The 24,008-nt window shown below is 37.9% G+C and overlaps 5 protein-coding genes and 1 pseudogene across 6 annotated transcripts; 2 read left to right on the top strand and 4 right to left on the bottom strand.

The window, feature by feature from the left end:
• The first annotated feature begins 819 nt into the window (after positions 1 to 819).
• kti12 (KTI12 chromatin associated homolog) lies at positions 820 to 4,182 on the top strand. The gene is made up of 9 exons (XM_041997322.1): positions 820 to 1,054; positions 1,722 to 1,773; positions 1,850 to 1,902; positions 1,982 to 2,037; positions 2,124 to 2,203; positions 2,330 to 2,489; positions 2,587 to 2,649; positions 3,311 to 3,379; positions 3,976 to 4,182. Exons 1-9 carry the CDS (start codon positions 904 to 906, stop codon positions 4,117 to 4,119), a joined length of 828 nt encoding a protein of 275 aa, XP_041853256.1. The 5' UTR covers positions 820 to 903; the 3' UTR covers positions 4,120 to 4,182.
• Positions 4,183 to 6,054: 1,872 nt separating this feature from the next.
• ch25hl1.1 (cholesterol 25-hydroxylase like 1, tandem duplicate 1) lies at positions 6,055 to 8,099 on the bottom strand. Its single transcript, XM_041997391.1, has 2 exons — positions 8,020 to 8,099; positions 6,055 to 7,052 (listed from the first exon to the last, which is right to left on the bottom strand). Exon 2 carries the CDS (start codon positions 6,913 to 6,915, stop codon positions 6,082 to 6,084), a length of 834 nt encoding a protein of 277 aa, XP_041853325.1. The 5' UTR covers positions 6,916 to 7,052; positions 8,020 to 8,099; the 3' UTR covers positions 6,055 to 6,081.
• A 571-nt stretch (positions 8,100 to 8,670) lies between these two features.
• On the bottom strand, positions 8,671 to 12,895 carry si:dkey-24l11.2 (uncharacterized protein LOC100034462 homolog). The gene is made up of 12 exons (XM_041997390.1): positions 12,731 to 12,895; positions 11,476 to 12,087; positions 11,178 to 11,237; positions 11,018 to 11,070; positions 10,784 to 10,928; positions 10,317 to 10,672; positions 10,015 to 10,243; positions 9,800 to 9,917; positions 9,452 to 9,563; positions 9,237 to 9,348; positions 8,982 to 9,094; positions 8,671 to 8,854 (listed from the first exon to the last, which is right to left on the bottom strand). The coding sequence occupies exons 2-12, from the start codon at positions 12,076 to 12,078 to the stop codon at positions 8,785 to 8,787; spliced, it is 1,971 nt and encodes a 656-aa protein (XP_041853324.1). The 5' UTR covers positions 12,079 to 12,087; positions 12,731 to 12,895; the 3' UTR covers positions 8,671 to 8,784.
• A 3,250-nt stretch (positions 12,896 to 16,145) lies between these two features.
• Positions 16,146 to 17,023, bottom strand: LOC121648124 (annotated as a pseudogene).
• Positions 17,024 to 17,537: 514 nt separating this feature from the next.
• Positions 17,538 to 21,602, bottom strand: si:dkey-31c13.1 (uncharacterized protein LOC100002197 homolog). 2 transcript variants are annotated; one of them, XM_041995982.1, is made up of 5 exons: positions 21,276 to 21,602; positions 19,776 to 19,960; positions 19,543 to 19,653; positions 18,302 to 18,443; positions 17,538 to 18,195 (listed from the first exon to the last, which is right to left on the bottom strand). In XM_041995982.1, exons 1-5 carry the CDS (start codon positions 21,385 to 21,387, stop codon positions 17,849 to 17,851), a joined length of 897 nt encoding a protein of 298 aa, XP_041851916.1. In that variant the 5' UTR covers positions 21,388 to 21,602; the 3' UTR covers positions 17,538 to 17,848. The 2 variants fall into 2 exon arrangements, with proteins under 2 accessions (XP_041851916.1, XP_041851917.1); XM_041995983.1 differs by having other exon boundaries at positions 19,776 to 19,835.
• Positions 21,603 to 22,343: 741 nt separating this feature from the next.
• On the top strand, positions 22,344 to 23,198 carry ch25hl1.2 (cholesterol 25-hydroxylase like 1, tandem duplicate 2). Its single transcript, XM_041998072.1, has one exon. The coding sequence runs from the start codon at positions 22,344 to 22,346 to the stop codon at positions 23,196 to 23,198; it is 855 nt and encodes a 284-aa protein (XP_041854006.1).
• The last annotated feature ends 810 nt before the right edge of the window (positions 23,199 to 24,008 follow it).

Genomic DNA, 24,008 nt, shown 5'->3' with positions numbered 1-24,008 from the left:
AAGTACCTGTCCCTGAAGCAAGAGAACAGATATTTTAATTAGCCAGCTGCAAATTCAGCGAAGACACTATGACAAACAGCAGAGGAAGATTCCTGTCTTCTTTCATCCTTATCTCATATATGGCTATGACAGCGTCAATGACTCTTGATTTAACTGAACAAAGAAATAAAGTTTCAAAGCTGAAGGTGAATCCAAGAGGGAATCTTTGGGCAACAGGTAAGAACATTTGCACTTAGCAATTTGTGTGTTTTAACATTTTATATGGAGTTTGCATTATTTGTTCAAATAGGGCATTTCATGGGCAAGAAAAGTGTTGTGGATAGTTCCTTTGTGGAGTCTGCCTTTGAAAACACGAATGGTCCCTCTGAAGTTAGAGATGTAAGTCCTGTGCATGGGCTGGAGGATCTGCAAGCACTGCTCATCTGGATGTTGAAAAGTGCACAACAAACACGGCAACAGACACCAGACATGTTAGTTGTTGTTTTTATTATTATTATTATCATTGCTGGGGATGTTTAGCCAGCAACTGTATATATCACAGTGTTTTTTTCTATTCATACAGAGAAGGAGGAGATCATGCTCGAGGAGTATTTAAACCATCACTTCTTACAGTATAACTGCAACATCCAAACATCCTACTGATGAAGAAGAGTTTGTCTTTGTAAAAAATAAGCCTTATTCTAATAAAAAAAAAAAGTAGCAAAGAAGATGGGTGAAGTGCCTGTTTTATTTATGTGAAAGTATTTTCACTTTGTATTTGGAAGCAAAATCATGTAGTTGAATTATTTTAATGACGCCACCTGTAGGTCGATAGACTTACCACATCCGGGTAACAGCGGTAACAACGTGCAACGTGCTCCTCACTTCTTTATACTGTAGTTTTTGTGATAACGAACCTTGGTTATGCCCTTAATAGTGATGTGCGGTTACCCTTGTAGTGGTAAAACACAAAGGGCAGAAGAACTGAAGAAGTATTTTGAAGACGGCACCGACCGAAAAGTCCATATTGTTGGAGACGGAGTCCTGGGCGTTGAAAGAAACGGTGTTTACGCAGGCAAGTTAAGCTAGCTGCGTCTTCGTTCAGTTGCATACCTGTTAGTAGCTACCTATTTACTTTTCAGAACTCTTGTGTCCTGGTAGGGAATTTTCTTAAATTCTATAAGCTACGTTTTTTTATTTTTTTTTTTTTTTTATTGCTATTAGCTACATACTTTCGCTTTTTCTCACACTACTGATGCTCTTACTAGTCTGCGCGAGTTGGAGCCAGGTTAGCTTCCCTGGAGTAAAATGATGGTCAACAGAAATGTCACATTCAGTCTGTTTGTGACCAATTTAAATACTATATGCCAAATATATATGATAACGATTTAGCTGCTTTTAGCCTTTTATGGGCCATTTTGATCTGCGTTTGGCGTTTTAGTCTGCAGTATATTCCCATTATGTCCCTGGAGTACTTTAGTATATAAACACCTGATCCAGGTTTCTGAACATTTCTGGTAAAGACCTTGGATGTGAAGCTGGTAAGAAATTTATGATCGCAAACAGGATAAGACTCATAATTGGGAAGCAAATATGCATATGTATTCTCTTTATATCCAATTAATAATTTTCGTATATAATAATCAGAAATTCCCTGAAGAGACTACCTGGAAGTTGCTTTCTATTAAGGTCAAATTGTATTTGCACCCCTGCATGACCTAACCTTGTTGCATACATTGCAGATTCTCAAAAGGAAAAAAATGTCAGAGCATCTCTGAAAGCTGAGGTAGAGAGGTGGGGTTTTCACTTCTTTGTTAAATCTGACTCATGTTGTCAAGCATCGTTTTATTGACTAGCTGTCTGTTGTTAGGAAGGTCAACAAGGATGACATCGTAATTTTGGACTCATTAAATTACATAAAAGGTAAATATCAACAGTAAAAGTGTACCACACTGATTCTGTTAAACAATTAGATTTAGTGTTTAATCAAAATATCTCACAGGTTACCGCTATGAGCTTTTCTGTCTCATCAAACATGCACAGACACCACATTGCCTGGTAAGTATCCTAGCGATTGTCACTTGAATTGTAATGGAAGAATGTTGCTGCCATTGCTCAAATTCATGTTGTGTTATTTGATGAAGGTATACTGTTTAACATCAAATGAACAGAGCTCATTATGGAACATGAGCAGAGATGCGGCTGAGCAGTACAGCCAGGACATGTGAGTGAGAAGCATCTACCATGACTAGGTGCAGATTAAATATTATAATTATGGTCATTATCAAATATAATCACAGTTTGATGGATTTATTTTTGTAATTTTCCTTGTTCGTTTTGTGTTTTAAAGCTTTGATGCATTAGTCCAGAGATTTGAAGCTCCTGACTCCAGAAACAGATGGGACAGTCCTCTCTTCACTATCCTGAAAGATGACACTCTTCCATTTGAAGCTTTATCTGATGCAATTTTTAAAAGAAAAGCTCCCCCACCGAACCAGTCTACTCAGAGTGTAAGGACATTAATATCAGCTGTTTATTACAAGGAAACTGTTTTAAAGCTCTGTTTATTTTTACTGATAGTTATAGAAATGATCTCTTTCTCTGCAGCAACCTTTGTCTTCTGCAAACTTCTTGTATGAATTGGACAAGATCACACAAGATGTGTTAATGGTATGTCTTCACATGCATTTTTATTTGTCAATCACTCAGATTATCCCCTACATTTGTGCGAGGGTATTTTGTATGTGTTATATCACATTTTAATAAATAAGACTTTGACATTGTAAATGGAATGATTGAAGGAAAAAATAGGAAAAAAAATGTTGAACTTAGACCTCAATTTAAAAACAGCATCTGTTTGAGAAGAAGCCTGGTACTAAAGTGAAAATGCCAGAAAATGTAAGTCTTAACAAATCTGTTGTTTATGGTAATTAGGCCAAAGGTCTTCAGGTGTTTTGACATATCTGATGACGTGGACCCTTACACTTTGGAGACGTGGGAATATCTGACGTCTTCTGTCCCATATGACATAACTGTTGTAAAAGTAGCAAGCAAACAGAGTAACAGCTGGTTCGTTAATATAAATAAGCCCATAAAATGCATCAAACAGTTCTATGTGTTTGTGGCATGCTGTGTCTCTTAATTGCGGCTTTCCATTAGGAGGTTTTCTGCTTGCGCTTTTACTGGCTGACTACATGTTTACTCACAACTGCAGATGCATTTTTTAATTATGATTCATGAACTGATTTAACGCCCAGGTTACGATTTATTTCTGTTGGTGCATCATATTCCTACAACCAGTCGTTACCGTCTCATTGTCATCGTTTTTCAGGCCATTTTTAATGCTCAGAAGACAAGCGTTCCCGGGGATCAGATCTCAGTTCCAGGAGCTACAGAAAAGATATCCTTTTTTATATTTGATCTTTTTTTTGACAGCAAATTTAGTTGATAGCCAAGTAATTCTAATTCGGCCTCACTGACTTAATGACTTTTCTCTTTATTCATTTTCCTCATCCAAAAGGAAGAAACATTCTCTCTGAGATGAGAGTCACAGGTCTTAATATCAAAGACTTAGAGGAGAAATTTGCATACATCAAAAGAATTAAAGGTTAAGCAGCCAAACAATGTTAAAGGTCTCCTCAGTAATAAAAATGCGGTGGGATATGTTAGGTGGGGAGAAACCAAACTCCTTGGCAGCTGTGCTGTGTTGTGACTTCTCAGAAGCAAACACTTTGATTTACATCCTTTGAACACGTTGATCCAAGCAGAAGCGAACTTAAAAGCACATTAGAGCCTGTGCTGGCGTGTCTTCAATTACTTGTGCATGATTTGAATTTGAAGTGACGTCAGTAATGTTTTGGTGTCCGCCTTAAAGGTTTTAATGAGGTGCTATAACCTTGAAATCCTTTTGGTCAGTTACCGCCTCTGAAATACTTTGAGGAGAAATTTCGTGGCTAACCACAGATACAAGCGGCTACCCTTAACTTGACGTTAAACGTGGAGCTCACCAGGAACATCAACATGGCAGAGCTGCGGAAACTACGACGCCAGTTCATCAGCTACAGCAAGATGCATCCAACAGAGAACACCGGGCAGATATCCAACATGTTTGTTCAGTATTTAAATAAGAGTTTTCATTGAATTTGTAAAGCATTGATACTTGCTATTATATTTCTGTGGCAAATAAAGATATTTAAATATTTATTTATTAGTGTTGTGTGTTTAGAAGGTTTCATTTAAGTTAAAAGGAATAAACCAAAACAGCAGAAGCACTGTATTTAATAAGGAAAAAACATAAATTCATACATTTTGTACAAATTCATTTCAAAATAAAATGGCCAACAGCTGTGTAAAGCTGTGTAGTCTATAGTCATTGTTGCTGTGAAAACTATATTCAGTTAACAGCAGGTTCCAAATTATAATTTAATTTGTTTTAGTAATAAACTTTGGTGTGTGACTACTTGTTTTTTTAAAATGCAAAAACTGATGTTTTTTTTATTATGTGGAGGACTTAGTGCTGCAATCCTGCATGAAAAGTATATAAATAAAGTTTGATAATGATTAGTACATGTAAGTAAGTACTATAACAGGTGATGATACATCTCACAATATGTAAAGGAATATTGAATAAATGAAGGGCTTAGGAAATTAAAAATAATTGGAAAGGATAATATATAACACTGGAAAATACTTAAGGGAAGTAAAAAGCAAACTCATCCAACACAAAATTATATACCTTTATTATTGGACACCATTGAGACTCAGAATGAGTTTAGTGAGTTTGTAAATGTAACACAGACATTGGAACTCTGATAACCGGTACATGTGCAATCTTTCAGCCCTTTTGGAAGAAATTGTGGAGCTTTTGAGTAATTGGTTAAAAGGAAAATTACGTTTATCTCCAAAAGTTTGTTTTTTAGGAGACATCACCCAAAAACACAGTCGAGCTAAAAATGATGGGGTCAGTCTTGTGATCAACACAAGAAGGAGGTGCCTAACGGTTGTAGTTGGGTATGGATCTTCTACGTGGTACTTAAGTCCCAGATTGTGTAAAATGAATAAAGTGTAACAATGTCCAATATATGTTCATTACTATTATTATTGTTGTTGTTGTTAATGCGTGCAATCTTCCAATTCACCGAGCAACTTAAAACTAGTTACTGGAAGGAGAACATTGCAGGGGATTTTGGCACGTGTTTTTGGTGCACTGCCTACGTGCTTAGCTGTGTTCCTCATTCCCTAGAAACACAATCCTCACAAGTTATAGCCATTTGTAAAGATGTTTTACACTGATTTTAAATACAACACCAATTGGTATCATTAAAGGGGAGAAATAATCAACCACATATTTACTTACTTTTTGTGCAAAGTTTATGTTTGATGTAACTTGGACCAGGAGGTGAAGATAACAATTATAAAGAGTTAAATGGCTGCAAGTACAATACTGAATAACAAACAATTCAGTTATACACTAATGGAATGTATTATTTTGTATTCTAATGTGTTATTTTCAGGGTGATCCATTACTTATAAGTACAACATACCATAAGATAATTTATATACTTTAGGCATTCTTAGTCTTCATGAGTAATTTTAACATTCCCTGATGTGTTTTACTATTAATGTACTTGAAGTGAATTTCCGTACAATCACCATAACTTGGGACTCTTGAGGATTAGCCTTAATTCTACTTCTTGGACAAAGTGTAACAAATCTGAAAAACACAGTCCTTGTTCAGAAGCTCTTTATTCTTTTGAGGAATCCATTATAAGCAAAATGTTGCTGAGTAAAGCGCTTTCACAGATTTCGTATTATATAAGAAGATTGTCAGAAACAGGAAACAGGACTTTTTATTTGCTTTGCTTGCAGGTTCAATCACTGATTTTTCCACTGGGGGTTAAATGAACCATGATTGTGTGCACATACGCAGTTTTTTTTTTTTTAACTTTCTACATCAGCTTTGTCAACATGCATTTACTGAATAAGAAGTGATTGTTTTACAAGGTTAAACCAACATACAACAGTTACTTGGATTTCATAAAGCGAAATTATGTGTCAATATCAGAAAATTTGTGATTAACTTTTAAAAACTGTATTTACTAATTATCTCCTTATGGGTTTTTTTCTCAAAGTGACTGCAGTGCCAAAAATTCTGTCCCAGTGGCTGAAGAAAGGAGCATAGTTACTGTTCGGCTTCTGGTGGTGCATGTCGTGAGCAGGTGCACCACCCAGCAGACCAAAAGGCACCAGATGGTTCAGGGTCCACGGCAGGTCGTAGCCTATGTGGTCCTCAACAGACATCCAGATACTGAAAACTGTCACGCACCATGTGGTCAGTGGATGGCACTTTAGAAGAATTGGGTCTTGATTGCTCCAGAGCCCCACTGTCATCAGTTCTGGGATGCTGAGCTGCTCAGTAGACCATGAGAATGGTGAAATGTATTCATGGTGGACTGCATGAACCCAGCGGTAAAGCTGTTTATGTTTATGGTGTATGAAATGCCAAATGTAGTACTGAGTGTCAAAAAGGAGAAGTGCAGCCAAGCCATCGATAAATACCTCACACATTGTTGGAGCTTCCTGTGGCAGTGATGGTGTCGGCAATATGAACATACTAATAATCACAGCTGGTATAACAAAGAAGATATGATTATATAGAGCTCCCATAAAGCTTTTAGCCATCATTCCCAGTGTTGGCTGCCGGTCTGGTTGGATCTTGTACTGGTGGAATAAAGGAACCCTTTCTCCTAAGAGGTCAAGAACAGCAAAAGGTAAACTGAAGAAGAAGTAGCTGGAAAAGGCGAGAATGACGGGGAAAAAAGGAGACGAGATGAGAGGCAGGTGATGCAAAAGCAAATAATCCCAGAGTGGCTGCAGAAGACGGTCCGAGGCCCTAAAAGGCAGGAGCTGCAGAGGAAACTCACTGATGTTCACCATCTCTGTATGGGGCCACTGTAGGTTGCTGCTGCTGAAAGGCTTAAGATCCAGCTTTATATAGAGGAGTTCAGCTGAAGGGACTTTGCTCTAAATCAAACAAAACTCCAGCTTTTATCCCCTCCCCATCAGCTCAATGTCTACAAGAACACACAAGATCCAAGATTCACACCATTTAGCACACATCAAAACAATGAGCTTGAGACTAAAAAGCAAAGTAAATGCAGGCTATTTGCAGATTATGTCTACCAGCTGCACCACAAAGCTACCTTAATGTAAATTAAATTGTTCAAATTGAATGTATTGCAAATAAGGAAACAAGTCTAATTAAAAAATATATATTTTTTTATTATAAGAAAATTATTCTAACCATTTAAGTTTTGACACATTGTGTTCATTGTTTATAAAATAGCCAGACACAGCTATACATTTTAAAAATAGATAACCTTCAGTCTTGTTCCTAAGTGTGATTTGTTAGAAAAACATAGAGAAAATATTAAGTCTTGTACTATATGTTGGTAACTATTGATTAGTCCAACACAACAGCTTGAAGAAACTAAGCTGGGATGGCTTAAACTCTGGGTTTATGTTGGTGAGTTTCCCCAAATGCACAACATGCTTCAAGTCCTCCCACAATATTTCTGCTGGATTATGGGATTGGCCATTTTAAAAACATTAACTCTTTCCCTCTTGGTTCATGCCTTTAAAGAATCATTTTTGTGCTTAGACTGCTTTGCTGAACAAGCATTTTCTCCTGATATTCAGTTTACAGGCAAATATTCTGACATTTTTCATTTTTTAAATCAAATTTCTTTCTCTAAACATAATGCTTTTCCTTAATGTTCTTTAGTTTGATTTGTCCACAAAACAAAATTCCAAAAACCTGCTGACCTCTTCAATTCATCAGCAAACTGCAGATTGGCTGCATTTTCTTCTTCTCATCTTCTAGTTTTAGGCCTTGTGTGACAAACTAAAGATGTTGCTTGCCACATTATTACAAATAAATCTAATTGTAAAATTAAAATGGTCCTAATAATCCCAAAAGAATACCATATTGTTAACTAAACTAAAAGGTTGAAATTAAAAGTCAGGTAGGTCATGCATTACTTCATATAGGGATCACCTTTCCTGTCTCAGAGCCACTCTGTCGCTGTAGAGAGGAATGACCTTTGCTGGTCTTTACTGCAAGAGTTTTTGCTGGTTTAGTAGCGTGCACATCATTTTTCTTCATACAATCAGCTCCAGGGTTATCAGTTATGTCTGCCCCAACACGTTTCAAATTAAATTAAACCCTCTTTCTTAAAATATATGAAACATCAGTAGCTTCTGCTCTGATCTTCCTTGTAGATTTCCTTCCTTGTATTTTTAAGTCCAGTCTGCTGTCATTGTCACATGTTCAAAACTGTGCAACCATATCTACTTTGACTTCATTGAGATATATCTTTTTTATGATTAAATCAGCTGCTTGCATTACTTCTTGAGTCATTTAGTCACACTGTTGTTTAATCATTAAGCCAGAACTTGACATACAAGCTAATCATTAAACAAGCTTATCAATGTAAAATTGCTTTATATCCCATACTGGAACAAAGTCCTCTGAGAAACGATATATTCAATTTGAAGGTTTTAACCTTCTTTCTCACCTTACTGATGTGGAAATGACTGTCTTGTAGGATGTTTTTCCAGGTGAAAGAAATAATAATTTAAGGTAAAAGTAGTTGAAAATCAAATCACAGTATTAACGCCTCTCACACCAAATGATTTTAACAATTTGATTTATTTTTATAGTGGCCCAATTTCACAGAAATCATCGTGGTTCATATATGATTATGTATTTTCACAGACAAATGCAACTAAATCATTTTTCACCAGCTACTTTTTCTCACTGGCTGCCTTCCTCGAAACCGTTTTGTTGGTGTTGGCATATTTTTGACGATCATTTCTAAAGAGAGGAAAACAAGTGTTAAATGTGGTGAAGGAAACATCTTAGTTAATGAATAAACACTACCAGAAACAATGCTTACAATAAACTTAGCTAAATGCAGACCTTTGTCATTATTTAGGTGTACCTGCTCATTTTGACTTTGTTTCTGCATCCCAGTCCTCCTTCCCAGTGGCTGGTCCAAATCCCTCTCGTCATCATGCTTCCACAACTGATGCAAGACTTTCCATTACCATATGGCTGCAAGTGCAAACACAGTGAGGATCATAATTAAAACTTATTCCATTCTGAGACAAAGTCAGTTCCAATGAAAGCTTTTCTTCCCTTATTTTTTCTACTTTTAAGGCCTAAAATGTGAACCGAAGTCAAATCTATTCTCAACCTGTTCTTTGGCACAAAAGCCACAAATCATCCTGGTGGCGAGCTCCATGGGGTGGTCCTGGTTCTCATCGTGGCACACGTCACAGGGGTAAGCTCGGCCACAGCAGGGGAATCTGAGAATACGGATATAAAGCATTTTACCATCTTGAGTGTGTCTTTCTCAAAGTTCCATCATGCAACAAATGAAATGAGAAAGGTCACATAAACGGACAATACCTCAGCCAGCGATGGCTCTGTTTGAAATGTTTGCATGTTCCTTTTTCTGGCAGTGGCTTTCCCTTTTGCACAGCTGGATCTCTTATTGTCTTGTAATTAACACCACTTGAACCTGCACATATAAGGAGGAGGAAATGATATATAAGCTTTCCTGTTCTCTTCAGATACAGCAAACATTTCCAAATCTGAGTGAAAAATACTAATACTTGATATTTTTTTCTTCTGTGCACTGAGCAGCTTTTAAAGTAATACTAAGATTGAATGGAAAGCCAATTGGGGCACTTTAATTCTTGTAAGGCTTTAATTATTTGCTGATTCATTAGGAATCAAACACAAGTGAGTTCTGACCTGCTTTGTTTGAGGTGCGAGGCTGAATATACTGAAATCTTGCGCTCTCAGCCAGGATGCTGAGTTTGCTGTGGCAGTGCTCACAAATGATCTCTTTTAACTGTCCATAGAAAACATTCTGATGGAAAAGTAAAGACAATTACATTTTTTCAAACTGGCCAGTGCTACTTGAGATACATTTCAGTTATCATCAATGGGATTTCAATGTTCGTCACCTGCAGAGGAATCTCCTGAGAGCAGGTGAGGCATCCCACAGTGAGTTCACAGTCCTGAAGTACAAGATCAGCAGGTGCAGCATTGTGGAGGTCCAAGTATCCCAGGACATCACTGTAGTGGTGGAGCATGCAGGGCCTGAATGCAGCATTTATGTTTGCATTACACTTTTCACACTGAGCAGAGCAGGGTGTCTTTCCAGTGAGTGTCAAGTCTGCAGTCACCTTGCACCTGTAGACAGCGAGTGAGTCAGGTTTACAGAAAACCTATATATTACTTACCACCTGTAAATTTATTTCCTTACCTGTTACACTGCAGACAAACGGTAATCTGTTCAGCAACCACAGTGGCTGTGTTCTCTCCCAGCATCAGTCCCAGCAGCTTCACTTCTGTGCCTCTGCGGGGATCACTGATCTTAATGTTCTCCACCAGATGACTTGCATCCTCTTGCACATGACTTTCATCAGAACCCAGAATCTCCTGCTGCTCCAACTTCCCTCCCTCCACTGGCTCCACACCTTCCACCATTTCATTTTCATTGTACGGTTCTTCAACTGCATCTGCACCAGTAACACCTGCATTCTCACTAGCTGCCGCCTGGAGCTCCTGATATGATATAAACTGCAGTCCAGCTTTTTGTAAATCAACGTCTTTTTTTAACTGCAAACAAAACAAAATAATAATTTCAAGGTCATTTCTGTATATTACAACAAAGAATATAAAATCATAATTTACAATCATCTGCTGGATACAAAAGGGTTGCAGTCTCACCTCTCTGGCTCCCTCAATGAACAGTCGCTCCAAGCTACGATCCAACCAGCGAAGAAGAGGCCGAAAAAGCAGTTCCACCTTCCCCAGCAGCTGATTGGTTGCATGTTTGGCTTGAAGCCACTCCAAAGATGCTTGCTGTACGTGCCTGTGTAGCCAGAGATTTATAAAATTGGCTGTGATTGCTATAAGTGATGCAAATAAGTTCATTTTTTTTAAAAAGTCATTTGTTTTTACTTTGCCATTACTGGGGGAAGATCCTGGTCCAGTGGTATATCCAATGTGAAAATCTGAGGGGCATGCATCGGGGTAATGAGGAACTGTTTTTTCCATGTCAAGCCTTTAATGTATGGTAAATTAGAGAAACTGCATTGAAAGTGGAAAAAGTGGTCTTTACCTCTTGAGGGTAGTTGTCTGGAAAGCTCACCATGATGTCAATTTCTTTCAAATCGAAAGGCTGCAAGTTAAAAATGAAAATTCAACAGATTGCTAGGTAGGACAACAGAGCAACTCTTACATCAACAAAAAAAGAAGATTACTGTAGGTTTAACTGCTTATTTAAAACATAGTCTGTGCACATTGGGAAAAAAAAAAAAAAAACTAAGGGGTACTGTTGTGCAGAAAACTATATGTGAGTAATTTTTACCTCTAAACTACCAGGGGACACAGGAGAAAGAAGGGTAGTGTGTGTTTACCCAGTCTGGATCGGTGGCCTCCACAGTCAACCTGTAGTACGTCACTTTGCCATCACTTCTTTCCTGAATAATCAGATGATCTTTGGGAAAGCGCTTCTTCAACTGCATGATCTCAGTGTCTCGCAGTTGCTTGGCCTTATCCTCTGTCATGTCACACAGTTTCACCTCCTGGGGGCCAGAAACTGGAGGGACATTTGGTGTGGCCCTTCTGTAATTGCGAGGGACAGGTGGGTCATCCTGTGAAGGTAACTGTTGTGGATGCCAAAAGCGACATCTGTCCTCCATGATGCAATGGCCTGAGAGAAAGTAGCGACAGGGGCGACGGGCAACTTCTGAGACACCCATGAAGTTATAACTGGGCAGGGGCCTGTGACTCTTATGCTCACTGGCACCCTGAGAGTTTGAAGGTGTGGCATCCAATTGGCTTGGTGTGTCACCTGTCTTTTCCTCATGAGCTTTGATGTCATCTCTTATATGAAGAAATTTACATTTCTTTCCAAAATTGCAATGTCGACCTTGAGAGAAGAAGCGGCATAATTGCTGTGTATGAAGAACGGGCTCAGACTTGTCATCCTCTGTCTTAGATCCCTCGCCATGCTCCATTGCTGTTACCTGAATAAATCAACAGAATGACTCGTTAAGCAGATAGAAGTCGAGATTCTGCTTCTTTTTTATTAGAGGAACAACAGGAAACAATATTATAATGGAAGATTACTACCGTCCACAACAGTAGGTACAAACACAATTTTGTAGTGAAAATTTAAGATAAATTTAGTGTCACCTTATCTCAAAGGATGATGCCACATATGTTCAGGTCTAAATGACCAATCAATTTAGACTAAATACTCCTATGCTTAAAAATTAATAAAACCGACATGAATCTCGTCTTAGATCACGACTAATACATAAAAATATGTAAGAGAGGATGTATATGTATATGTATATATATATGTATGTGTGTATATATATATATATATATATATATATATATACATAATATATATATATATATATATATATACATATTAATATATATATATAATTAGTACTACATAACCTAACGTGGTCTAATCAAAATATAAACCATTCATAATTGTATACAAGATACAACTCAAGTTGTATGATGTAGTAAGTTTTTCTTTTTTTTAGTAATGACTGTTAACTAGCTAAGCTAGCTAGAGTTTACACAAACTATGGGAACTTCAATGCTAACTTCATTAAGAAAAAAGTCGTTTCTATTGAACAATATCATTACCTTAAATGCCAACGGACGGCACTGTCAAGCTCTTTGACCCTGTGATAAGAGTGGCAAACAGATCAAGCTTAAAAGAAGAAAAGAAAGAAAAAAATCTATACAAGTGGACTTTACTCCGTTAGCTGTCAGGACAGCTAACGCTACATGCTACAAACAGCAGCGTTACAGATCCACGCATGCGCAGAATGCCTTTCTTCTGACGTCTGATGTTGGGTCTGTGTTGACGCCCTTAAACCAGAAACTTGTTTTATGTCACGTTCGTAACGTGCCAAACTGATTGTGATAAAAGTAATGAATTGTAATTCTTTATTACTCTTGCTGGCTTGCTCTCTAAATATGGAGTCGTAAAAGTTAGGGTCCTGAAATTAAGTCTGTGTAAAGATACTTTACACTTTTGTACTCCCAAGTCATCACACCTAACATCATCATTACATTTGCAGGGCACTTAACTTTCACGCATTGGGTGTAAGACACTGGTATTTCAGTTTATTTTTAAATCTTCTGGTGCACCTGAACACATCATCAGTGATGTAACCTGGTGTTCTTGGGTGGTTGGGTTTCTCAGAATCCCACTACAGGCCACCATGGTTGATCAGAACATGTGTGTAGGTTCAGGAGCCATTCGTTTGTCCCTATGGAGTTCTATTCCGAATCCAGGGCCATCTCAAAGCCTTTTCTGCTGCTTCAGTGACCTTCCAAATGGCTCTGCTCCTTGCTCCTCCTGTAATGCCCAGTAAGCTGAGGGCTCTGTGAAGCAAGTCACCCACAAATCTTCTACAGCTTACTTCAATGGACATACACTTCGCCTTCCACCGCTGCTTTCGACCACCTGTTCACATTTGATCCTCCTCCTTTCATGCTCTTCCCCCAAGCGGTTCTCCCACAGCACTGTCAGCTCAAAGAAGATGACACTATAGTGGCCTCTGAGACCAGGAGCCTCAGGGTGGTGCTAACAATGTGCTGTAGGACCCTCGTTCTCAGTTTTTACTGCTTCAATGACAATTATTATTCTAAATTCATGTGTATAATTTAATCTTTTGAATAAAAAATACTGTAAAATGTGTATCCACTGAAGCACAGGGCCATTCCAGGGTGGTCCTGTTCCACCCTGACAGCAGTCTTGGAACATTTTTCAGACAGATGAAACAGCATCACTAGCCTTTACTGAATCCACCGCATTGATTCTGAAGTCAACAAGCACACAACATTGCTCAGATTTAAATCCAAAAAAGTTGATAGGACTGCATTTTAAAGTCAAGATGGACATAGACCCCCAAAAAATAGAAAAAAAAACAAACAAACAAACAAACAAAAAAACAGACAAAAATGTTTCTGATGGTAAAGAACTAGAATATGCTGCAGTCACTGGGTCAATCACTTCATCTCAATCCAGGTGAATTTGCTGAAACTCAAAACTAAATAAAAGACTCACACTCAACAACTGAAGACAAATAAGTCAGGAAGTGTTCTCAGATGATTCTATGGTCTTTTCTGAATCAATGACAAACCTAAAGTCAGGAATAGTACCACCTGTCTAAGCAATATTGGTCGACAACACAATCTAAAAGAGGCACAAAGCAAAAACAAAAACAGTTGAGGACTTACTTCTGAATTTCATTTAATTTAACAGTACCTCCCCAAGAACAGCAGGAGGGACAATGAAGGCAGAAGCCTTATCATTTGATTAAAGGAGGGCAACATTCCTAAACCTTAAAAGGACGGCATGAAAAATAACCATTTATCTAACTCTGGTACATTTACAGTAAGCAGAGCAGGTCATACAGCTGCTGGATGTGAGTCAAACCTGGGAGGAACACAAGAATGGCTCCATCCAAATGACTAATTCATTCATTTTTACGAACTTCCCTTCCTGGTTTTTGTAGCATATTTTCAGATTTGTATGTTTTGCTCTTCTTGTAAGAAACTTGCCCCTACACAGCTGTCTGTGTTTATGATTGTTCATTGATGCTAACACCATCCTTTTACATCTGAGTGCTCATAGACAGTTTGTGACATGACTTGGCAGGATTTTCATTTCTGGAGTTAGTGGAGCCAGATAACAAATTACAGGTCTGCACCATCATCAGATATAAAACTACTAAAGAGAGCCAAGATAACCTGGTGCTGCTAAGTCTTCTGTCCTTTCTGTCACAGATATGGAAACTTCTTCAAGAATTTGCAGGCTGTACTCTGAGTCCTTTGTTTCAGTTGTTTCATTTCTGGAAAGAGAAAATATGCCTGTGTATTAGAGGAAACATTAATGATGCAAAATCATAGGAGATGACATGACCTGCTGCTTCTTTCTTGTGTTTAATAATTAAATAAAAAGTAAAAGGAAACCATGTAAAAGCTCTGGGAAAATGATTCTATCTGATTTGGTATAATTTTCATTTGGCATTTGATAAATTAGTTATTTCTGCTTTTTTCAATTTGTATAAAAAGTCTGATCAATTGACTGATTTAGTTCAGAACTGTGTCTCCCTCCTCATCAGTGCTTTGCTCTGTATGTCAAAATTCAATCCTTCATGCTACCAGCGTCAGCCTTCCCTGGAAACCTGGCAAACACCACACACAAACTTACAAGTTATTTCGCAGAACACATCATGTTTAGCCGACCCACATGTACGCCTAATACACAAACCTTGTTGGTTTCTTTGGGGGTGTTGTTGATACCCTGAGGCTCTGAGCTGCAGGTTTTTGCTGGGGAGGAGGTTGAAATTTTGGCATGCACTTTTGGCTTTCCTCCTGCAACTGCTGACTAAAATCATCTGGCAGCGCTTCTGATAAAGTCATAAATATTTGAATACAAAAAAACAGAAAAAAAATGTAAGTCTCGGCTTCAGGAATTTCTTTAGTATTTACACTCAGTGGTGTTTTTTGCTATGGGCAAAATGTGTCTAGGGTGTAACCTGTGTAAGGGTGTACAAGCGAAAAGAGGAAGACAGAAAAAACAAAGCTGAATTCTATAATTTGCCACAACCTGTTCTCCAAAGTACTGCTCGTTCCATGTAATATTAGTAGAGTGGGGACCCTCCACGTCAGTGTGCTTCTGAGAAATGTCTCATATACTGTGCTGGCAGAAAGGAGAGGAAGGGACTCTGGATCTCACTGATAAAATTAAAGTCAATCACACCATAAACTGTTTCCAAATATTTAAATGGGAGCATCTGACAAGCTCATCACATTTTTGTTAACTTTGCAAACTAAACATGCATTGGGAAGCTGAGACACAGTAGTGCAGACTAAGAACACTTTATTTAATTAACTAACAAGGCACACATTACTGCTTATTTATTGAGGAACAGGTTGTGAACATGAAATAACTGCCTTGTTAATAACAATTATAAGATTGTTTACATAAAATAACTTTCAACTGAACAGCCAACATAAGGCACGTTTATATGAAACTACCAGTTTAATACTCCTCTACATCTTCATCCCCCATGCTATCAGTGCCAACCTCTTCGTAATCCTTCTCCAGAGCTGCCATGTCAGAGAACTCTCCCTCCTCCATACCCTCACCTACGTAACACTGCACAACGGTACGTTTGGCATACATCAGATCAAACGCGTGGTTGAGCCTAGCCTAGGCCTCTGAAGTTGCTGTGGTGTTGCTTAGCACGCACACAGCCCTCTGGACCTTGGCCAGGTCCCTACCAGGTACTATAGTGGGTGCCTGGTAGTTTATGCCAACCTTGAAACCAATGGGAGGCCAGTCCATAAACTTGATGGTGTGTTTGGCTTTCATGGTGGCAATGGCAGCATTGCAATGAGCAACATGAGAGTCAAACTCCAGTCTTTTGTCTGAAGATCCTATATCACACCTTCAAACACCTCAGTCAATCAATATGTTTTAATTTTAAATGGATATTTATTTAATAAGAAGTCCACAGTATAGCAAAGAGTATTATAAAATTGGTCAAACTAATGTGTAAAATGTGAGAACTTGCTACCAGGTTCTAAAATCATTTGTCGCCACCTTGTGGTATCATCTTATGATGAATGTTTTTCTTGATGCAATTTTTAATAAATCAAAGTACATGAGTGGCCCTGGGAAAGGCTATAATACATAAATGATTGAAATGAAGTCTTTTCCCACTTATAACAAAGAATTAAGATACTTAATTTATTCTAGTAATAAAATAGTTTTGATCCCAATCAGAAGTTTTATCAGTGTTCATTCAGCATGCCAGGCCAATTAACTTGGCACAGTCATCACATCTGGTGGCATAATAACCTTTACATTCTCTTTTAAAATGTAAATAGTCTGGAAAGACAAATATTATTACCCATATGAGCAAGTGGGAAGATAATGCTCTGTAATCAAATGCTACCTTGTGATCAAGAATGTGGTTGTAAAGCAGTATAACAAAGATAAAAGTATTTATAATAGTATGTGATCACTGGCAGCCAGATTGCAGCTAATTGCAGCCGGGTCTTCTCAACTTGCTTGTATGGGTTGCAATTACCCCAAGCATATTTCACGTTAGCTTCCTGATAATATTGTATGGGGCTATTCATCACATATTATTTCATATCATCTAACATCATGCACTGAAATTAAATCACTTTACTTTCATTCTTGTGCTGAAAAGACACACTCTGCCTCTGCTATGCTTTATGCACCTGACAACAGAATGGGAACATGCTCTATGGATTATGTGCTGCAATCACCTGTACTTGGGCCTTGAAGGGAACTAGTTAATAAAGCTATGACATATTTTGAGGTGGAAAGAGTGAAGTATTTTCATAATTAAATCATTTGGATGGAAGTAAATATTTTTTTAAAAAGTATGAATAGTGTGGCTTTGCACAGAATAATTTAATTTGATGTGAACAATGACATTTACAGAGGCTTCAACAAGGAGGACTTGTGTTTAAAATTTATATCACATTTTCTTCCTTCTGTAACAAAAAAATAAATAAATTTGGGAGTCTTAAATACAGATGTTTAGTTATGTTGTAATTTTGTTTGTAGAAGCAACCATGTGCATTTCTATCCAACAGACAGACAAGCAAATGCAGCAAAGAAAGAAAGAAAGAAAGAAAGAAAGAAAGAAAGAAAGAAAGAAAGAAAGAAAGAAAGAAAGAAAGAAAGAAGCTGTAAAATGTAGACATTCAACTAAGAAGAGCCTCCATGTTCTCTGCAGGAGCTTCAACATTCCTCAAGTTTGTGGATTTTAGTTTTCCAATGCACCGCTGTGACGATCCCGTTGGATGGCCCGATGAAACTCTGACCCTCTTTGTTTGCAGATGAAGTGGCTTCCTCTCCACATTGCTTGTAAGTGGTGCAAGGTCTTTCATGAGGGTGCTTAAAATTTGTGAAAGCTCTTCTAGTGTGTGTTGATCCTCGATGACATGTAAGCTGTCCATCAGTTGTTTGGTGAGTTTGATACATTTCTTCCTCAGATCTGGTTTTCGCGCTCGTTTAAGTGGAGGCAAACCACATGAAGTCACATCAGTCTCTATCAGGAAAGAAAAAAAAATTGTCTTTAGATTTTTTACTTTGCGAACCATTTTTGTCGTATTTAAAAATATGAGCAGATCATTGTATGATGATTGCTTTAATACCATTCCTTCCATTTGCATGTCCAGCATGTTCGTTTGAATGAGTGACAGCATAGCGTGTTTCCCACACAACTGGATCTCTCTCCAAGGCCATTCTCAGAATTTTGGAGGCTGCCTTCTTATTTCTTTCGGTATTTTCATGTACCTAGCAAGTAAGTGGAAGGATATCACACTGATAGCAAGGCAAGTCAACAACAGAAAATATCCAGCACTACATGTGTACGTCTGGGTACACTCTTGCAAAGGTTCTTCCAGGACTGTTTTAATGTTATTCGCAAACTCAAATCCATTTATTTTAACACCACATTGAATGAATGGTTTTAGGTATGTAACCAGCACAGATGTGATTGTGTGCAGTCCTCCAAAGAGCTAACAACCTTCCTAAACAAATAATTAGCTTTAAGTAGGAAGAGGACCGATGGCAACAGATTCCTCTAGAAGAACAAGCATGTAAAACAGTAAATAACAATGAAGAAAACGTGACTAGCAAATTATACAAATGTACTGGATAATCTTAATTATTTTTAACACCAGGCGATGATTTAGATTTTGCTCAAATGCAGCATTTTAAAATTCATAAAAGCTCTTTCTGTACTATTTTAACATTACAAGCAGCCTGTTTAAATGAGTCTTTTTTTAACATGGATATGCTTGCTAAAAGAAAGCTGATTAAAGCCTTTCCTTTTTCATGTAGCAGCTGTTTTATCATCAGTGCTGTGTGGGCTGAAACTTACTGGTCCAGTGTACATTTACTTCCCAGAGAAGAGCTGCGTCACTATGACAACATAAAGGGATGGCATACACTTAACCCTACAGGCTGTGCATCTGATAATCACAAGTCAGAGATAACTAAGTTAGTTTACTACTTTTTAATGGAACATGAGCATCAATTCCACACATCACTGTCTGGATGACAGGAAAAATCAACAGATGAAGCATCTCATAGCTGCTTTGGTTAGCTGGCAACAGGTCCGTAAAGAGGACAGAGCATAAAAGATGTATCCCATGGAAGCCATGTTATGCAGAAGTAAAGACAGAGTGGTTGACACCATGAGTGGAAGACAAAGTGAAAACTGGAAGCTTGTATTATTTACAAAGTATACATGATACACCCCAAGTTTGCAATAAAAATAAGGTATATGTGATTTGTAAATAAGTGCATCTAACAGAGGTTTATATGATAAGTCCAAATTACGACGTAGCCCCTATGACATCACTGCAGCAGTACGATTTATTGCACCAACCTTGAATTTAGGAAATGTTGCAATCTTGCTGATGGATATGGCAGCTGGACATCCCACCTTTTTTGTGGATGGCCGACGAGATTTCTGGTTGGCAAAACTCTGGTCCTCCAACTGCAAAATGTGAAGGAGATTATGAGGATTATTATTTATATTATTATTTATATTTACTTTCGTGGACTACAGTCTAATGCCATGTGTTTGTGTCACTGCTTTTTGTGCAGGGAGTGACTCACCATCTTTCTTGCCTTTTCTTCAAAGTACTTTCTCTTTTGGGACACAGCGAGGTCTTTGCCCTGATGGCACACAAGCCTTTTAGATCCCATAAACATGAATGGGGTCCCAGTGAATTCAATGGCAGGCATCCCAGCACCACCAGCCCATTGCCAGTGCACTCGGTTTACAGGTAAAGGCTGCCACTCTGTGTGATAAAATTTAGCATTTTGTTAAACAACCAACTCACAACATTCACTATATTCAGCAAACAATGACATGTTGACTGTTGTTTTAACTCTGATAAAGACCAGTTAAAGTTAAAAAAATATTCATATTTATAGATGTTCCTCCTATATTTAATATGTCATAACAAATGCACATTGTTACTTTGCTATAATGGGGAAATTGTTGTGTAAAAGAAAAAAATAAATAAATAAAAAAATAACAACAGTAAATACTGTACCTCTTTTACAAGTTTACAATTAAAGAACTTTGCCTTTACTGAAATAATGATGACCAGTTTACATGCAGAAGTGTCATGTTTATGTCTGTATCTATGTATGGAAAAATGTGAAAAGGTCTATTTTTTGCATTTTTACAAATAGAATGGAGGTGTCTGATTTGGCATCTGAAAAATGGAGTCAAGGGGAGGTATGAGGATGAGGCCCAAATCATCTCCTTATCCAATTTCAACTTTGTCTCTGGATGCAAGGACAGAAACAAAGAGAGAGGGGTTTGGTAATTACGTGCATTTCAAATTGAGACATCCTTGCTTGCTTCAGAGCCGTAATTTAAACAGATTTCAAGTGATTGTGCCATGAAACACAAGTGCATCATCTAACCATTGTTCTTTTGCAGCATACAGCTGTGTTTCATTATTTCTATTGGATAGGCCTACATATTAAAGGTGTTTGTGTCTGTGTGTATTCATTTCTAATGTAGCTGCACTGCAGGTCCTTAAAAGACTTTTGCAAAGGAAACACTGATATATCCTTGCTCACTCTCATATTTAAAGGTCAGTTTAAAATGACTTCTTTCAAATATTGATTCATCTCCTCCCCTATCATCCCAAGGAGGAGGGCCTAACATCGCAGAAGAGGAATCCAGGATGTGAAAAATGGCAAACCGGATAAGGTGAAACAATCTGGCCCACAACACACAGAATGCAGTAAGCAGTGATGCCCATTTAATCACCATTCATTCATTCATTCATTCACTGAAGTTTTATTTTCTTTCTTTTTTTAAGTTATAATATCTAATATTCTAGGTTCCAGATGTTTGGTAAATAACAAAATGTAACTACACCGGAATATTATCATAACTCCTGTGATTCAAGTATATAAAAAGAATCATACAACATTTATCATAAAAGTAGCTTGGACAAATATATAATGGTAATATTATATTAAGGATAACAGAATGTATTTAAACTGCGCTCTTGGGGCAGCTCACCAATGTTTGCTGGGTGTTACTCAGAGCTGAAAGGCGGAAAAATTACTTTTTGCATTAAACCTTTATACCTTTGTCATTGTAATGGCGGTCCACAGAAAAAGTGACAAACTTAGTCTGCGACTCCTTCTCCAGTCTTTTGATAAAAGCATCTACGTCGTCGCAGCTGTCCAGTTGTGCCATGTTCTACATTTGATTCGCTGCCTAAGTGTTTTTCCAGAATAGTTTAGTAAAAATGAACACAAGGGACACGACAGTCACAACACAGCCTCCTTTAAGATGTTCAACGATGCAATGACGCCGCGTCCGTCCCGCTGATCCAATCTACAGCCGACTTCTAGAATAATAAATCGGATCTGTTATGGAGTCAAACGAGGCTACTGTGTAAGGGTCGAGGATATTTTTGTCACAGGATGTGCAAGGTTTTCTTCTGTAATCTGGATTGAAATTTTAAGTTGCCGCCCTCTACAGTCTGGGAGACAAAGAAGTTGACATCGCTTCCTAGTGTCTGCACAGGCACCCTTGACGCCTGGCGTCACAAATTTGTGACAAACCACCTTTGGCCTTTGTTTATTTTATTTCTCTTTATCTAATTAATTCATTTTATATATTCATTTGCTTTTATTTTGTCTTAATTATGTATTTTTTTGTACTTTTTGACAATCAATTTATTTTTTTTATTTAATTTTATTATTATTTTATTTCCAGTGTTTTTATTTTTGTTATTTTTTAACTGTATTTTGTTTTTTAAAATAATTTTAAAATAAATTCAGGCATTAACTGGTTAAGGTGCAGGAAGTGTTTTCTGCTGTCCTTCATTTTGGCATCTTTATTGTTGGTCTCTTCTATTTTGTTTGCTATTGTTAGAAATGGTAAATAAATTTCCTTGACCTATGATAAAGCACTAACAGGAAGGTATTGTTTGAGATTTACTTACCTTACTAAACAATTTATCATATGGGGACAGTGCTATACTTAAACAGGGTATATGAATTATTTGTTGCAGTGGTTGTCACTTGATACCACACCAAGAGCAAAGTACAAGCAGACTCTCAGGGGATGAAGTGTTGTACCAAAGCTGCTGTGTTAGGCTGAAGCATCAACAGACCTCAAACATTTCCTGAGACTTTTGCTTCGGAATGGATTTTGCTGATATGAGTGTCGGAGGCTGGATAAAATACTTTGAAAACAACTCTTTGCTACAACCACTTTGGGACAATATAAGGCTAAACTACAGTGACTATTTGAGATCTCCACTCTTCCCTGTTGCACTGTCTGTTTCTTCTTATTTTGTCCTCTGCCTCCCTTTCCTTGTTTGTGACATCATGGGGGATAGATGGGCCTGGATCCAACAATTTAAGATTCAACCGAGTCGGCGGCCGACAACCTCTACATTGCTGCACTGTGCAGGTGTTACCTTGTACAACCATGTGTTTCTTGTGCTCCCAGCGTCAGTGGCCCAGTGGGCATGGAGGCCACCTGTGGACCTACCAGAAAGGGGCCCATCACTGCTGGAGCTGATTGCCGGGGTGATAGGCAACCTTTTGCTCTTCGACTTCCAGTACTTCATTTGGCACCTGCTCCATCACCGTATCCGATGGCTGTATGTCACCTTTCATGCCATTCACCACAAATACTCCTCTCCCTTTGCTCTTGCCACCCAGTGCCTGGGTGGTTGGGAGCTGGTCACAGTGGGCTTTTGGACCACTCTGAATCCTGCAATCCTGAGATGCCATCTACTCACCACATGGGCCTTCATGGTATTTCATGTGTATGTTTCAATAGAGGATCACTGTGGATATGATTTCCCCTGGTCCACATCACGTCTGATACCATTTGGGATCTATGGAGGCCCCAGCAAACATGATGTACACCATCAGAAACCCAACACCAACTTTGCACCACACTTTAGTCACTGGGACAAAATATTTGGCACACACGCTGACTTCAGCTTCTCCACTGCTATGAATAAAGCTAAATTAGAAAGTGGTTAGTCAAGAGGCTTTAAGCTTATATATTACTGTGCTTGATAAAACCTTTTACATATAAATGGATGCATTTAACTGTAAACATTTTGCAGTCTCCTGTTACTTTTTTGACTACATTTAACATTAATTATGTTCAATAATTTGATTTCATTTGAAGTGTACTAACTAAATAATTCATAGAAATGTATGTCTCCCAGTAGCCTATCTTTTGCTTTGATTTCCTAAAATCAAAGCAAAATCTCATCTCATCCTAAGATAAAACATCATTTGATATCCACTCCAACTCTTCACATCTAGAATCTGACTAGTAACATTTAATAAAGGTGTGTGTGTATACAGTGGTGTGAAAAAGCATTTGCCTCCGTCCTGATTTCTTTTTTTTTTGCATGTTTGTCACACTTTCAGATTCAGATCATCGAACAAATTTAATTAGTCAAACACAAGTAAGCAAAAAATGCAGTTTTTAAATGAAGGTTTTTATTAGTGAGGGAGAAAAAATCCAAACCTACATGGTCCTGTATGAAAAAGTGATTGACCCTTGTTAAAACATAACTTAACAGTGGTTTATTACACCTAAGTTCAATTCCTCGAGCCACACTGCGGTTTGATTACTGCCACACTAGTTCTGAATCAAGAAATCACGTAAACATGACCTGCCTGACAAAGTGAAGTAGACCAAAAGCTCTTCAAAAGCTAGACATCATGCCGAGATCCAAAGATATTCAGGAGCAAATGAGATAAAAAAATGTCATTGAGATATATCAGTCTGGAAAAGGATTTAAGGCGAATCACAGTGAGAGCCATTATCCACAAATG

This window comes from Melanotaenia boesemani, chromosome 10, assembly GCF_017639745.1.
Source record: "Melanotaenia boesemani isolate fMelBoe1 chromosome 10, fMelBoe1.pri, whole genome shotgun sequence".
Classification (NCBI taxonomy): Eukaryota; Metazoa; Chordata; class Actinopteri; order Atheriniformes; family Melanotaeniidae; genus Melanotaenia; species Melanotaenia boesemani.
Note: the sequence above shows the minus strand (reverse complement) of the source record. Positions and strands in the feature narration are given on the sequence as shown.

Coding starts and splice junctions, on each gene's coding strand:
- si:dkey-31c13.1 (XM_041995982.1), bottom strand. CDS start 21,387: ATGGCACAACTGGACAGCTGCGACGACGTAGATGCTTTTATCAAAAGA. Junction 19,961..21,275: donor CCGCCATTACAATGACAAAG/GTATAAAGGTTT, acceptor TTTATCACACAG/AGTGGCAGCCTTTACCTGTA. Junction 19,654..19,775: donor AAGAAAAGGCAAGAAAGATG/GTGAGTCACTCC, acceptor CACATTTTGCAG/TTGGAGGACCAGAGTTTTGC.
- kti12 (XM_041997322.1), top strand. CDS start 904: ATGCCCTTAATAGTGATGTGCGGTTACCCTTGTAGTGGTAAAACACAA. Junction 2,204..2,329: donor GAGCAGTACAGCCAGGACAT/GTGAGTGAGAAG, acceptor TGTGTTTTAAAG/CTTTGATGCATTAGTCCAGA. Junction 2,490..2,586: donor CGAACCAGTCTACTCAGAGT/GTAAGGACATTA, acceptor CTTTCTCTGCAG/CAACCTTTGTCTTCTGCAAA.
- si:dkey-24l11.2 (XM_041997390.1), bottom strand. CDS start 12,078: ATGGAGCATGGCGAGGGATCTAAGACAGAGGATGACAAGTCTGAGCCC. Junction 11,071..11,177: donor CAGACAACTACCCTCAAGAG/GTAAAGACCACT, acceptor CATGCCCCTCAG/ATTTTCACATTGGATATACC. Junction 10,673..10,783: donor TCATTGAGGGAGCCAGAGAG/GTGAGACTGCAA, acceptor TTTTGTTTGCAG/TTAAAAAAAGACGTTGATTT.
- ch25hl1.1 (XM_041997391.1), bottom strand. CDS start 6,915: ATGGTGAACATCAGTGAGTTTCCTCTGCAGCTCCTGCCTTTTAGGGCC.
- ch25hl1.2 (XM_041998072.1), top strand. CDS start 22,344: ATGGATTTTGCTGATATGAGTGTCGGAGGCTGGATAAAATACTTTGAA.